General features: G+C 55.1%; 2 protein-coding genes across 2 annotated transcripts in view; one reads left to right on the top strand and one right to left on the bottom strand.

The window, feature by feature from the left end:
• Positions 1 to 1315: 1315 nt before the first annotated feature.
• On the bottom strand, positions 1316 to 11876 carry RASAL3 (RAS protein activator like 3). The gene is made up of 18 exons (XM_025457854.3): positions 11766 to 11876; positions 11302 to 11636; positions 9139 to 9269; positions 8930 to 9008; positions 8761 to 8822; positions 8329 to 8399; positions 7662 to 7779; positions 7476 to 7574; positions 6484 to 7023; positions 5968 to 6112; positions 5567 to 5711; positions 4486 to 4722; positions 4191 to 4392; positions 3967 to 4085; positions 2762 to 3152; positions 2319 to 2476; positions 1719 to 1782; positions 1316 to 1614 (listed from the first exon to the last, which is right to left on the bottom strand). The coding sequence occupies exons 2-18, from the start codon at positions 11621 to 11623 to the stop codon at positions 1471 to 1473; spliced, it is 3027 nt and encodes a 1008-aa protein (XP_025313639.1). The 5' UTR covers positions 11624 to 11636; positions 11766 to 11876; the 3' UTR covers positions 1316 to 1470.
• Positions 1999 to 14311, top strand: part of LOC112666666 (ultra-long-chain fatty acid omega-hydroxylase) — a 66754-nt gene continuing 54441 nt past the window's right edge. Inside the window, exon 1 of the mRNA XM_025457858.3 lies at positions 1999 to 2109. The gene's annotated coding sequence lies outside the window, so the exon portion shown is untranslated. The remainder of the gene's footprint in view (positions 2110 to 14311) is intronic.

The following is a 14311-nucleotide window of genomic DNA, read 5'->3' as shown; positions in this document are numbered from 1 at the left end:
GTATCCTTCAGTCCCTTGCCCCCAGTCAGCTACCTTCCAACCACAAGTCTTCTCTCTCCTCTCCCATTATCCAAACTGGACTTCAGCACCTCCGTGTCCCTAGAACTGCTGTAGGTGCCCATGCTAAGCGCCCCTTTCTCCATCCAACCCCAAGGATCCCAGCCTCCAAAACTACCCCATCATGAATACATAACAGATCTGCTTTCTTCCATCCACCACCCATTCGCATGTCCAACCACCCATTCATCTCTCCACCCATTCATCCAGTCAACCACTCATCTATCTATTCAGCCAATTAACCAACTATCCACCATCCATCCAAACACTCAAACCTCCCATCCACCTCCTTTCTACACACTCACCCATCCACCACTCAACCAACGTCTGGTCCTGTCAGCGTTAGCCACTCACCCAAATTCCCATTCACCCATCTGAACACCCACTCAACCCATCCACCCACCACCCAAGTAAATACATATCCAAACAAGCAAGCAAGCATCCACCCATCGCTACACACATCCTTTCACCCAGCCACGCAGACATCCATCCTTTAGTTGCACATTTACTTGTCTCCACTAGGGTGTAATTTCCATGAGGACAGGAGTCCCGTCTGCCTAGTTCATTATTGTTTCCCCACTGCCTAGCTCAAGAGTCTTAGGGGGCCCCAACAAATATTCATACGATGTATATAACCAGTTACTCAATTAGCTCAAATATTTATTTCCTACTGAGATCCAGGCCTTTTCTAGGCAGACATAACTGACCCAGCTAACTGCCTACTTACTCACCTACCAGGGCAGATATCCACCAAATGCTAATCTATTTTTCTGCCTATTGTCCCATTCACCTTACCCCTCACCCATGTTTCAAATGCCCAGTCATTTACCCAACCAACAGCCATAGAGCTCAACTGTCTCCATACCTACTCACACTTTCCTTTATCTGCCTCCCAGACCCATGCTCTTCCAGCTATGAGGGAGGTGGTGTGGGATTTGGGGGCCTAGGAAGATGCTCTCATCTGAGACCTGGGCTTCATTCAGAAGCAGGTGCCGCCCCTAACAATGACAAATACCTTTTATTGAACACCTTAAACAATGGGTCTTCTGTGTAAGAAACTTTAGATCCATTTTACAGATGAGGAAATTGAGGCTCTAAGAGAGTAAAGGTCTAAGGTCACACAGCTGGTGAAAATCTCCTTATATTGTCCCTTCCATGAGACCTCTAATTAGGAGATAATTTGGGAGACTTGAATGGTGGGAGAGGGGTGCTTTCTGTTCGGCAACACTTGGGGGCAAAAAAAAAAAAAATCCATCCATTTTACTGAAATCAGAATTTTACTGGGTAACCTCACAGTGCCAGACTGGTTGACATATGGCTCCACTTTCCACTCTAGGCCACTGTAGGGCTGAGGCAGGGGTTGTACAGGCCTTTTAAGACAGCTCCCAGACCACGTGGAACAGCGTGGGCAGCTCAAGTGGTATCTCCGTTGATGCAGGGTGGTTTGAGGGGTAGGGGCTGGCTCCGGGATCCCGACGTTCTGGGAAGAAGCTGCAGGTTCTGGACCACATTCCTCAACTGGGCCTGAGTATTCTCCATCTCAGCCAGGCGGCGCTCCTGGAGAGGCAGTGGCTGTGGGCTCGGAGGCAGGGGAGGGTTGCACCCCAACCCTGGTTCCCTCCCCGCCTAGATCTTCCCCAGGGCTAGGGCAGGGGTCTCACCAGACTTCGCAGACGGTGATCCTCACTGCTTGGAGGGCCACGCTCTTGATCCAGCTGAGGGGTCCTGTGGGGATCAGGGGCAAGAGGGGAGGGTCAAAGACTGAGAAACTCCCCTCCAGAAACTCCCCTCCCTGGTTGGACAGCCAGGAATTTTGGGGGCGGGGCTTGTCTGGAGGCGGGGTTTGCCACGCTAGGGGGCGGGGCCTATATAAACTTGTAGCCGGGCTGAATCAGAGCCTTGAATGGCTGGGATGAAAGGACCAACCAACTCTTGGGGGCGGGGCTTGGCGAGTCGAGGGTGAGGTGGTGACAAAGATGAAGGTGTGCCCAGACTGAGAGACCCGGGACCAACCTGTTTGGGAGGGACTGATTGAGGAGTCGGGCGTGGAAGGTAGGACTCGCCAGCCACCTGGGGTGGGCGGAGCTGACCAAGAGGCCGGGCGAGACAGGTGTGTCGGGGCGGGGCTGGAAGGGGGCGTGGCTTGCCAGGAGTGCTTGGCTGTGATTGAGAGGCAGGGCCCGAATGGAAGTGGAGCCTGGGCAGATCTGATTACAGCCGGCTCACCCGGGGGCAGAGCTAATGGAGGGGGCGGGGCTCACCCTTCTCGGAGCCTGGCGTCCAGGTCTTGAAGCTGGCGCTGAAGCTGCTCCTGCTTCTCCGTCAAGGCCTGGATGTGGGTGCTTAGCGACTCCACGAGGCCGGACAGAGCCTTCTGTTCCTCGCGCAGAGCGGCCACCTCACACTGTAGCTCTGCCAACTGTGGGGAGGGAGCAGCTATCACCTGACCCGTCGTCCCGCCCCATCTCCTCCCCGAAAAACCCTGACCTCCTTGTCCCCTGCTCTCTGCCTTCTCACTGCCCTGCCGGGTAAGGAAACCTCGCTCCCGTTTTACAGAGGAGCAAACTGAGGCTCAGAGAGGGTTGCACCAGGCCCGAGGTCACACAGCGCAGACAGCTTGCTATTTGAACCCAGACCTGCCTGGTTTTTCTGTCTTCCCAGTCCCGTCATTCCTCTCCGTGCGCAGACCTGAGCTGGACCTCACCTTGCCCACAGGTCGGTGCGTGCCCGTCGCCTGGTCTCTGTCCCGCGGCTGGTCCAGCTGGCGCTGCCAGGGCACCGACGGCTTCCGAGGCAACGATGCTGAGGCCCCAGTCCAGGGCCGGCCGCGGGGAGCGGGCCCCGTGCGTAGCGAGCTTTTGGGTCGTGGCCGGGGTCCTGCAGAGGGGCGGCGACGAGCGGGGCGGCCAGCCGGGACGCTCTGCGTGCGCTGCACTGGCCGGGGCAGCCGCGGGGGACGCTCTTCTTCTGGCTGCTGTCGCGCCCAACTCCCTGCGCCGTGAACGCTGCGTAGAGACTGGCTCTTGGAAATGAGAGGGGTGTGCTTGGGGAGATCCCGGGGAGCCAGGAAGCCTGGCTTCTCCCCTGCAGAGAAGCTGGGGGTGGAATGGGAGAGCTCAGATCCTTGACTGGCCTCTGAGCTGACCCCTGGCCAGAAATGACTCCACTTCTAATATCTTACTTCTGTGTGACCTTGTCACTAATGGAATCAGTTTGATCTCTGACCCTCTTCTGGATTTCTGACAATACTGTCCTCTCTATGACCATCTCTATAACCTCTAATTCCAATCTGACCCGGGCTTGACCTCTGCTCACAGGGATACCATCTTCCTTCCCTGTCTGACCCCCCTTCTGTACCTGACCTCTGACCTTAAGCTGACCCTGTCTCTGCCTCCTCACAGACCATGGTCCCTGATCTCTGACCGAATGACTTTACCTATAACTGTTGACCCCATTTGGCCCTGGGCCTGACCTCTGCTTACCATATGCACCTACTCCTGACCCTTGATGGTGCATCTTAATATCTGACCCTGATCTGACCCCATCTACAACCTTTCACTGAAACCTGACCCTCATCACTGACCACAATGTCACTTTCTCTGTGTGATCCCACATGTGACCTCTCCCTGACCTCTGCAATGACCAATCCCCACCTTGGACTTCAATCTGACCCAGTACCTGGCTTCTGACTATAACGTGAACCTCTCTCTGATCCCTTGGATGACCCCATCTCCAGCCTCTGATCTTTATGCAACACTGTTTCTGACAGTGAATCCCAACCTGACCCTGTTCTTGACCTCTGTCATGATCGTGTCTTCACCTCTGGCCCGTCTCACCCTGTGCTTGCCTTTGGTCCTGCTTATGCTCTCACCCATCAGAAGTGGGCCACACTTGAGGCAGGTAGGTTACCTGGAGTGAACCTGGGCTCGGGGTGGTGGGAGACGCATCGGCACAGTCACAGGTACAGGCCGGCCCTCCTCAATGGCTCGCAGGATGGTGGGCAGTGGTTCCAGGCTGTCACAGGTTGCCTGACGATGTATGCAGGGACAATGGTAAGCAAGCTCTCAGGACCATAGGCTCCCTGCCCTCTTGCCTCCCTACCCCAAACCCTGGGCTCTGGGCTCCCGCCATACCTGGTCAAGTTCAGCAAAGATGGTACAGAGCTGGGCATGCAGGACCGCCAGCTGGAGGGCTAAGTCACTGCTGCCCTGGTAGCCACTGGGTGCTGCATCCACATCCACCATGGCCACTTGGTCCAGGAAGTGTTGCATGGCTGGTCCGTGATCCTCCAGAAAGCTATTCATGAAGCCCATGTAGGCCTCCTTCTCACCAAACCTGGGCAGAGGTCGGACTGGGTTGGTCAGACCAGGCATCTGTAACCTCACTGCCCAGGCATGCCCCCCACCCCCACTTCCTCCCAGCACCTACGGGGCACTGTTGGCGAGGTTCTGGATGACCTTGGCAATCAGCGTGAGGGCGCGGGCTGGGCTAGGTGCAGGGTGCTCTGATGCCAGACCAAAGAGGCTGGGTGCCAGGATGGCAGGACACAGGAGCCTCAGGAAGAGGGAGGCACATACCAGTCGGGGGCCCAGTGCCTCAGAGCCACGTGCCTTACATGCTTCTCGCCAGCCTGAGAACACAGTGCCCAGCTCTGCTGGAAACCAGCTGGGGCAGAAGAGGCAATGGTCAAAGGAGAGGGTATGGATATAGAGGTCATATTCATGTCAAAGTTTTAAGGTCAGAAGTCAGGAGTCACCTGCACTATGGGTTCCAGGATTAGAGACATTGAGGATAATAATGCTTGGGGTCAGGATTTATGCTATAGTTATTCTGGACTCAGTAATCTTGGAGGGGGGTAGATACAAGGTCACAAGGGGATACAGTCCATGAGCCTGGGATATAGCTATAAGGGATCATGAGATTGGCATGCCAGATAACACAGTATTAAGTGGGATAGGCTTGAGGTTACAGGGTCACGTAGGTTCAGAAATCATGGTGTTGATATCCCAAGTGACATGGGACTGGATATATAGGTTAACCTAGGGTGGGAGTTTAAGGAATTGGAATCCCAGGTTTCTTGTGATCAGTTGCATGATATTTGGGGTATGGGGTCATTTAAGGTCAAGGGTCATGGAATTGGGGGGTTTAGCATCACCTGGAATCAGAGGTCCTATGTTAACTGAGGTCAGGTGGCAAGGAATTAGGGTATGGGGTCACCTATAGTTAGAGGACAAGGAATTGAGTCCTAGGTTGCTTGGGGTCAGTAACCCCAAGCTGACATGACATTGGGAATGGGTTACCAGATTTAGGGAACAACTTCAGTTAAACTTGAATTTCATGTAAAAATGAGTAATTTTTTAGTATAAGTATGTCCCAAATTTTGCATGCATCCCATTTAACTGGGCATCCTTTATTTTATCTGGCAACTCCAACTGGGGTTCAGGGTAATTAGCACAGTGGCTGAGAAGTAGGGCTAGCTAGGCTCAGGTGCTGGGGCCCTGATTCTCACTTGTAGGAGTGGATGATGTTTTGGAAGACTTCTTCACAACTGTTTCTCAGTCTGGCCTGGTGCTGTGGCAGCTCTGGGGCCGGGCACTTGCTGGGGTCCACCTCACAGTCCTCAGTGGAAGCGCAGAGACGCAGCACGACCTGCCCTGCAGTTCAGCACAGCCAAACAAGGGGCCAGGGGCCAGTGACCACTGGAACCCACTGCACTCAGCCTCCAACTCTGTCTCCAGTTTTCTCTGGAGATACCTAACATCTCTGGGGGACCCCCAGTTGCTTCCAGGATTCCAGCACCCTCTAAGGCACTACCCATTCCCGGCATCCAGGTTACCTAGGAGCTCCCAGGTCCCCCGTGGGGTTTCCTAGCCCGCCCAGATGGCTTCGGACATCCACCCTCTGGCTCACCCAGAGTCTTTTGGAGGTAATCTTGTGCCACCAGCTTCATGTACTCATCGATGGCCTTGGTGGCTAACGTATTTTCCCGGAATAGCAGCGCCTCACGGCCTCCACTGCGTGCCAGCTCTGCGGTGCCCAGGTCTGTCACCAGTGCCTGGGTATATTGGAGTTCACGTTGCGTGGGGAGCGGACTGAACCGGGGCATACAAGCCCTTGGCCTATCACTCACACCTGGGACACAGGCCCCACCCCCTCATACCTGCTGCTCAGGCCCAGTCCTCACTGCTAAGGCTCACGAGGTTGGAACCTCCAGCCCTCGCAGCAGAAATTTAAATCTTTCGGCTCGGAGGCTCAGTTCAGGCCCCGCCCCTCGTAGCTGAGGCGCAGGCCCCGCCCCTTGTGGTGCCCCGCCCCTCCTCCTTGCCACCGGGGTCCCCAGCCACCAGTACCCTCCCACCCTGCTCCCCGGAGCGCGAGATCAGCCAGCCTCTGGTCACTCGGGTCCGCCCCGTCGCAGCGCCGCACCTGCGCCCGGCCGGTGGCCTGCAGCACTCGCACCATGGCAGCCGCCAGCTCCTCCTTGGCCTGGGCGGACAGCGCGGGCTCCAGCGCCCCGCAGAGGCGCGCGTAGTGGAAGGTGAGGAACTCCGCCAGCTCCTTGTAGCGCTCGGACGGCAGCACGCGCAGGCGCCGCGCCCGGATCCGCGCTCGCAGCGCCGCGCCTGCTGGCGCCCCGAGCAGCGGGAACCAGCGCTCCAGGCCCGCGGCGGGCGCGCGGGGGACGCCCAGCTCTTCCAGTGTCAGCGCCACGCGGCCTAGCGCCGCTCCTCCCGGGCCGACTCCGTGCAGCCGTAACGACAGGCGACGCGCCGGCGGCAGCGCCTCGAAGTGGAAGCGCTCGGCCCAGAAGAGCTGGCTCGGGCCAGCCCGTGGCGCTGTGCGCGCCAGCAGCGCGCCGTCCAGCCACAGCTCGGTGCGCACGCCTGCGGTCGCCGCCGCTCGGGGCAGCCCCTTTGCCTCGTGCACCCACACGCTCAACCACGTCTCTTCCCGCTCCACGTTGTCCTGCAGACCGGAGTGGGGTAGGGGGGGAGGCGTCGGTGCTCGACGTGGGACACCATGCCCCCAGGGAGATCGCTGGGCCCTTGGGGGAAGACAAGGGCCACGGCGGTCTCAAGGTGGTTCTGTGAAAGCCCTCCAGCGTTACTGGGTCCCGGCGAAGAGATCCGAGCTCAAGGGGTGGAAGAGCAGCCGCGGGGTGGGGACTTGGCGTTTGCCGGGTAGGCGGAGCTTTGGGTGCTACTAGGTCCCGGATTGAATTGAAGGGATGGGGTTGTGTGTGCCAGGGGCTGGTAATAGGCGGGATCTGGGGAGGGTCTCCGAGTGGTTGCAAAGTGTTAGCGGGCAGGTGTGTCTAAGAGGCAGGGTTAGGGCGCGGGCGGGGGCTTGGGTTGCTGGGGAGGGTTGGGGAGGGGGAGGGCAGGGCCTCCACGTCCAACTTCACTGCTGGTACTGACCTGGCTGGGCTGGAAGTGGCGGCGAAGGTCCTCGATCCAGCGGTCTCTCTCAGCCGCCGAGCGACAAGAGAAGCAGCGGCTCCCGCCTGCCCACGTTACCTGTTGGGGATGCGGATTCAGGGGTGTGGTTGAGGCCAAGAGTAGAACCCAAGGGTCGGGGTAAGGTGGAGAGTTGTCTGCATTTACCTGGAAGCAGTGAGGCTCCTCCAGGAGGCTGGGGTGCAGGGGCCAGATCCGCACATCCCGCTCAGCACCCAGGTCCAGCTCGGAGAGTGTGGCCAGCGATTCCCGAGAGCCCAGAGCACTGAGGGATCCGGGGAAGGGGCGATTGAACAAGTGGTCATCCTTCCCTCCTCCCCACCAACCCACCCCCTATCGCCTGAAGGGTGGAGAGAGGTCAGGATGAACTTGAACCTAAACTGGACTTGAACTCTTCGTTTTTAGGATAAAAACTCAACTCCTCATGGTAACCTGTGTCACCTTATATAGTACAGCCCTTGTCGCCTTTTGGCCACATTTCCCTGCACTTAATCCCTTTCTCTGAGTTCCAGTCATCCTGGCCTTGTTTTTGTCACTTCATCTGGCCTTTTGGCCTTTGTGGTCCCTGTGTCCTGCCTGGAATGCGTTTCCTGCCCCTCCTGGGCTGGAGAACTTCCATCCATCCTTCAGATCTCAGCTCAGTGGTCCCTTCCCTGACACTCCCAGGCCAGGGTCTTTCAGTAACTCCAGCATCGCTCAACATGGACACAGAGGGGCCAATGGGAGGTATTTGGTGAAGGTAGGAATGGTAGGCAGGTGGAAGTGGTGGGGGAATGTGTAATCCCAGCCCCTTGGGCCCCTCAGAGACTCTTACCCATCCCGAGAGGCACTGGCTCCCATCTCCGACCTGGCCTTTTTCTTCTCTTTCAGCCGCTTGAGCAATCCCTGCGGGAAGGGGGCTATCAGCTGGCTAGAATCCTATTCTCCCTCCTCAGCTTCTTTCCGCCCCAAGGTGTCCTGGTTGGCCTGTCGGTTTGGGGGGACCACAATACTAATGCTGTAGTAATAAAGGCAACCTATAGCTCCCTTATCTAAAGCATCCATCCTATGCTTTTCTGCATTCTCTGTTGATGTCTCATAAACAGCCCCGAGGGGGGTTTCTCTCATTAGTTCCATTTGACTGCCAGAGACCGTGAGGGCCAAAAAAGTGAGCTGCCCAAGACCACCAAGTAAGAGTCCCCGTTCATTTCTGAGCGTCTGGGAGTCTTTGCTCTCCCCTCCACCTCCCACTGGGTGGATGCCTTACCCGAACGTTGTGGACCTGGTTGGGGCCAGCAGCATCGGGCTCAGTCTTCCCAGGGATCCGATCTGTAGGTGGTCAGGGGTGGGAAGGTGAGGGGATGGGATTGTCTTGGATTCTGCTCCACCTTGACATCCTCCCAAATGCCCCAGCCCTCCACACCTCTGACACTTACCTGGATCCCTGAGGTTCCCCATGGCTACCTGGATGCTGCCCTCAGAGCTAGCACTCCCCGCCCGGGACCGGCGAGGACCCTGTTGTCCATAAGAGTGGGAAGTCATAAAGAGGAGGCAGGCCCCTTTCCATTATCCTCTCCTCCCCCCACTCATCTATCTCCTTCTCACCCTCTTCTTCCCTCCCTCTTGCCCCTGTGACCCTTCTCACCTCCTCCTCACCCCCAAGCAGCACCAGCTTCCCATCGAGAAGGGTGAAGGCCCCAATGTTCCAGATGGGTACGTCAGGCGTGGGGGCCTCAGGGATCTGTGGGGCAGGGGTCTCTGGCTCCGGCTCAGGCTCTGAGTAGAGGAGTTGGTACCAGGGATCTGGGAGTCCTTTCCTCTCCCTCAGAGGACCCTCTCCATTTGCAGAGGTTCATCAGGTGTTCCCTCCCAGGTGTCTCCTCTCTTCCCAACCCCAGCCCACCCAGCAGCCTTGCCAGGCTGTTGTTGGACAAGTTTCCACCCCTCTCTGGCCCTTATCCCCACAGGCCATGGGGAGTAGACACGTGTGCCCTATATGGTGTTTACTGCTCCTGGTGCCTTCTCTCATTTAATCCTCCAAAAGCCGTTCAAGGGCTTTTATAATCCCCATTTTGCCAAGGAGGAAACTGAAAACCACAGAGGTTGAGTGGCGTGCCCAGGGTCGCACAGCTTGTGAAGTGGTTGAGCTGGGCTTCAAACACAAGCATTCTTCTCTTAACCAAGACAGTAGGTAGGTCCAAGAGGTTAAACAACAAGACAGCATCCTTGGTTCCTTACATAAATAACTAATCTAAGGTGGAAAGCATTCAACGTTTAAGAGAGGAATAGAAAGGGGATCCCTGGGTGGCTCAGCGGTTTGGCGCCTGCCTTTGGCCCAGGGCGCGATCCTGGAGTCCTGGGATCGAGTCCCACGTCGGGCTCCCTCCGTGGAGCCTGCTTCTCCTTCTGCCTGTGTCTCTGCCTCTGTCTGCCTGTCTCTCTCTCTCTATGTCTATCATGAATAAATAATAAATAAAAATCTTAAAAAAAAAAGAGAGGAATAGAAAAAAGATCAGAGTAGGGGGAGGTGGTGGTGCAGTGGGACAGGGAAAGCCTCCAGAGATGGTAGGCTTGAAGAGCAGGTTGGATTTTGACAGAGCTGGAGGAGACAAGGGCAGGAACAGCTTGGTTGCAAAGGCTTGGAGATGACAAGGCCCAGGAAAGGTAGGAAGGGCCCAGAGGGCTCAGAGGCTAGAGGGGGAAGATCCAGGTTGAGAGTGGTTCAGAATCTTGGATGCCAGTTAGAGAACTGGAGGTTTTATCCTGGGGGGTAATGGGGAGCCATGGGAAGTGTTTGAGCAGCAGGGGGGGTGGGTGGGGGGGAGCAGTCCTGCTTGTTGGAGAACTCTCTCTCCATACTATGTTTTGAGCAATACCGGATACCCTGGAGGGGGTTGAAGGGAATGCCTCTGCAAAATGGGAATATGAACAGTGAGAAATGAGCTTCCAGGAATAGACAGGAATCGATGGGCTGAATCAACCCTTCCAGGTTACCTGTCCATCCTATTGTTTTCCCATCAGGGGAATAAATAACTTGTTAACAGATCATTTAAAACATGTTGGGCCCTGGGCTAGTGCTACATTCCTGAACTCCAGTCTTTGTGGCATCCCTTTCTCCTCTAGATCTCTCTGTGGAACAGCCCCATCTGTCATTTTGGTTTGCTTGTTTACTGTCTGTCATGCCCACTACACTGTGAGTGAACTATGTGGGGTAGGCAGTTTCACCTGTTTTGTTCACTGCTGTGTCCTTAGTGCCTACGTCAAGGCCTGGCATGTAGTAAATGTGCAACAGACCTCTGTTTGGATGAGTGAATGAATGAATAAATGAATGAATGAATGATTGAATATGAGCAAATGAAATAATATATGCTTTAAGGTAGGGATTAGGATCTCCATCAGTTAAATGGAGAAACTGAGGTTCAAAGAGGTGAAGAAACTGAAGATACGGAGGCCAGGGGGCAAGAGAGTAAGAGGTGGCTGAGGTGGATGGCCAAGCCAGAGAGGATGAGCCTGAGCTGCTGGATATGAGGAGAGACCCATTAGGGCCAAGAGCCATTTAGCGTCTGGACAGTGCCACCCTCCGTCTCTTTCCTCTCCCTTCCCCAGGATGGACCCCCAGCCCACAGGTTCCCGGCCACTCCCCCCACCTCTAGTCCCCATGTGAGAGGGAAGAGGGCAGCTGGGCCCCAGCCACTTCCTGTTGGGCTTCTGCACTCCCCACAACTTCCTGTGTCTGTAGAGCTGATGCTCCGGAGGCAGACATACGCCCAGCATCCGGCCTCCCAGCCTGGGTGGGGGAGCCATGTACCTGGGGCTTCTGGCTCTGGCTCTGGCTCCAGCGGCGGGCTCTTATGTTTTCCCCAGAGGGTCTTGGATAGCCGCAGGCGGCTTGTGCGTGACTCCTTGGGGGGCGAAGAGAGGACACGACGGAACAGCGAGCGGGAGGCAGGCTGGCTGCTGACCATGGGCTCCTGGTGGCTTAGCGCCCGCCCCCAGCTTGCAAGTCGGCCCCAGCGGGACCCTCCAGCTACTTTCTCCCCATCGCCCCCCGTGTGCCAGCGGTAGGAGGTTATCGGGGACGAAGCTGCAGGCTGGGTTTGGGAGGCCTTGCAGGGTGATGGTGGTTCCATGGCAGCGGTTCTCCTGGGGGGCAAGAGGGTGACAGTGCTGCCCAGTATGTTCCCGTATGCTGTCCTCATCTTGGCCCCCTCCCCACTCTCAGCTCCTCCCTCCAGGAACCCTCTCCGTGGCCACATGCAGTCCCTCCCTTACCTTGATTTGTAGACCAGCCCCAAAATCAGCAGCGTCTGTACCCTGCCTGGCTTCCTCCCGCTGAACGCAACTCCACGTGACCCTGTCTGTCCCACCCCACCCCACAGCCTGGCTGGGAGGGCACAGTGGCGGCAGGATGAGGGAGGGAGAGGAGGTGACAGAGCAGGACCCACAATCTCTTGCTGATCGGGAGGCAGCGATTCCTCTCTCTGAGCCTCAGATGCCATCTCTGCAAAATGGGTACATAACTGACCAAGTGCTGGTGAGAACACAGAGCACCTGGAGCTCTCCTCCACTGCTGGTCAGAGTGTAGATCAATTCACCGAAGTCGGAAAACTGTCTTGATCTCCTAACATTGACTATACACCTCTCTTCTGGCCTTGCATTTATAGTGCTAGATATACACCCAATAGACATGCCCACTAACACTCTGAAATAGCCCCAAACTGGAGGCAAGTCAAGTGTCCATCTACTCTAGAATGGATCAATTGTGATCTCTTCCACAGTGGGATACCACGCAGCAACAAAACGAGCAAACTGCTGGAGGACTGAACTTGGATGAGTCACAAATGGAGAGTAAATACTGTGTGGTCCCTTTTATATTAAGTCGCAAAGGAGGCAAAACTGGGTGGAACAAGTCAGAATGTTGGTTTCCTTTGTTTGTTTGTTTGTTTGTTTTTTAAAGATTTTATTTTATTTATTCATGAGATACAGAGAGAGAGAGAAAGAGAGAGAGAGAGAGGCAGAGACACAGGCAGAGGGAGCAGCAGGCTTCATGCAGGGAGCCTGACGTGGGACTTGATCCTGGGGTTTCCAGGATCAGGCCCTGGGCTGAGGGCGGCTCTAAACCACTGGGCCACAGGGGCTGCCCTGTCAGTTTCCTTTGGAAGAGGGTAGAGGAGCATGCGGGAAACTTCTGGAAATTGATCTTTTTTTTTTCCTTTTTTTCTAATGGTGGCAAAAGTCACATAACAAATTTAACATGTCCCGTTTCTTGAACTGGGTGGGTGCTGGTTACATGGGTGTGTTCTGTTGTGAAAAAATTTTTAAAGATTTTTATTATTCATGAGAGACACTCAGAGAGAGTAAGACAGAGACATAGGCAGAGAGAGAGGCAGAGAGAGAAGCAAGCTCCACGCAGGGAGCCCGATATGGGACTTGATCCCAGGACTCCAGGATCACGCCCTGAGTGGAAGGCAGGTGCGCTGAGCTACACAGGCATCCCCTGTTGTGGAAATTTATTGGGCTATACAGTTCAGTGCATTTTCCTGTATCTCTGTTGTACTTTTTTTTTTTAAGATTTTATTTATTCATGAGACAGAGAGAGAGGCAGAGGGAGAGCAGGCTCCATGCAGGGAGCTCGATGTAGGACTCGACCCCCAGAACCCCAGGATCACGCCCTGGGCCTAAGGCAGACCCTCAACCGCTGAGCCACCCAGACGTCCCTCTCTGTTGTATCTAAAGTAAGTGTTTACTTATAAAAAAGAGGTGAACAAATGCTGTTCTAAGAAGTGAGTGAGTCAGCATTAGGACTGGTTGAATTCTGGACCAGGGGTGCGTTCTAGTACCAGCTGGTCCTTTTCTCGCTGTGACCTCAGGCAAGTCACTTCCTCTCCGTGAGCCTCGGTTTCCTTATTTGTACAACAAGATGACAACATTAGCTCCAGAAGGCTCATAATAGGAGCCTCTGTTTACTCAATAAATGTTTCCTGAGTGTCTACTATGTACTAGGTGCTGGAGAAGCCACAGGGGACTAAAAAAGCTTGGCTCTTGCCCTCCTCTTGGAACTCAACAGTCCAATGAGGGAAACAGATGATGAACATCAATGCAGGACATTTCTAGCTAGTGAGGACGACTTGGAGGGAAATAGACTGGAGTATAGGCTGAGTAGAAGTGGAAAAATCCAGGAGGGCCTCCCTGGAAAGGTGATACTTATGGCCCAAAGCATACGGAGCTGACCATGGGATGAGCACGCCAAATAGAAGGAACAGTTTGTGCAAAGGCAAAAGTGACCAGAATTCACAGGGTGGAGTGAGTTGGACCACTTTCATGGGCACGTAGCAGTCACCCAGGGCCCCCATGCTTACAAGGGCACCACACTGCGTTTGATTTAATGCTTTGCTGTTGCTGTCTTAAAGTTCTGGCGTTTTGAACAAGGAGCCCTGCATTTTCATTTTGCCCCGTGTCTTACAAATTCTAGAACCTGTCCCAAGGAGTAGAATATTCCGTGAGGGCCAGAAGCCCCTTTCCTGGAGCTGGACATGTTCACACAGATGCACACACCTTAGGTATGCCCACCTCATTCATACTGCACTCAATCCATTCACTGCACAAACACCTAGAGTTTTCTTATGTTCCGATGTATCCCTGGGCCTTTCCCACTTCACTGACTACTGATTCACTTCCAACTCCCTGCATTTTTACTGGAGGTCTTTCTCTGATGATGGAGTCCACTCTCTCCATGCAACAAGCAGCCCCAAAGTGTCAGAGAATTAATACTTCCCTGAGATCAGCCCTTAACCAATGACTTTGAAGGTTGGAGGATC

This window comes from Canis lupus, chromosome 20 (assembly GCF_003254725.2).
Source record: "Canis lupus dingo isolate Sandy chromosome 20, ASM325472v2, whole genome shotgun sequence".
Classification (NCBI taxonomy): domain Eukaryota; kingdom Metazoa; phylum Chordata; class Mammalia; order Carnivora; family Canidae; genus Canis; species Canis lupus.
This window is presented reverse-complemented; position numbering and strand designations above follow the sequence as displayed.

Bases quoted from the DNA above. Each gene is read 5' to 3' on its own strand.
- RASAL3 (XM_025457854.3), bottom strand. From the start codon at position 11,623: ATGGAACCACCATCACCCTGCAAGGCCTCCCAAACCCAGCCTGCAGCT. The intron at 8,823-8,929 runs GTAAGTGTCAGA...GACCACCTACAG, and splicing joins GGGGAACCTCAGGGATCCAG to ATCGGATCCCTGGGAAGACT. The intron at 6,113-6,483 runs GTGCGGCGCTGC...CAATATACCCAG, and splicing joins AGGCCACCGGCCGGGCGCAG to GCACTGGTGACAGACCTGGG.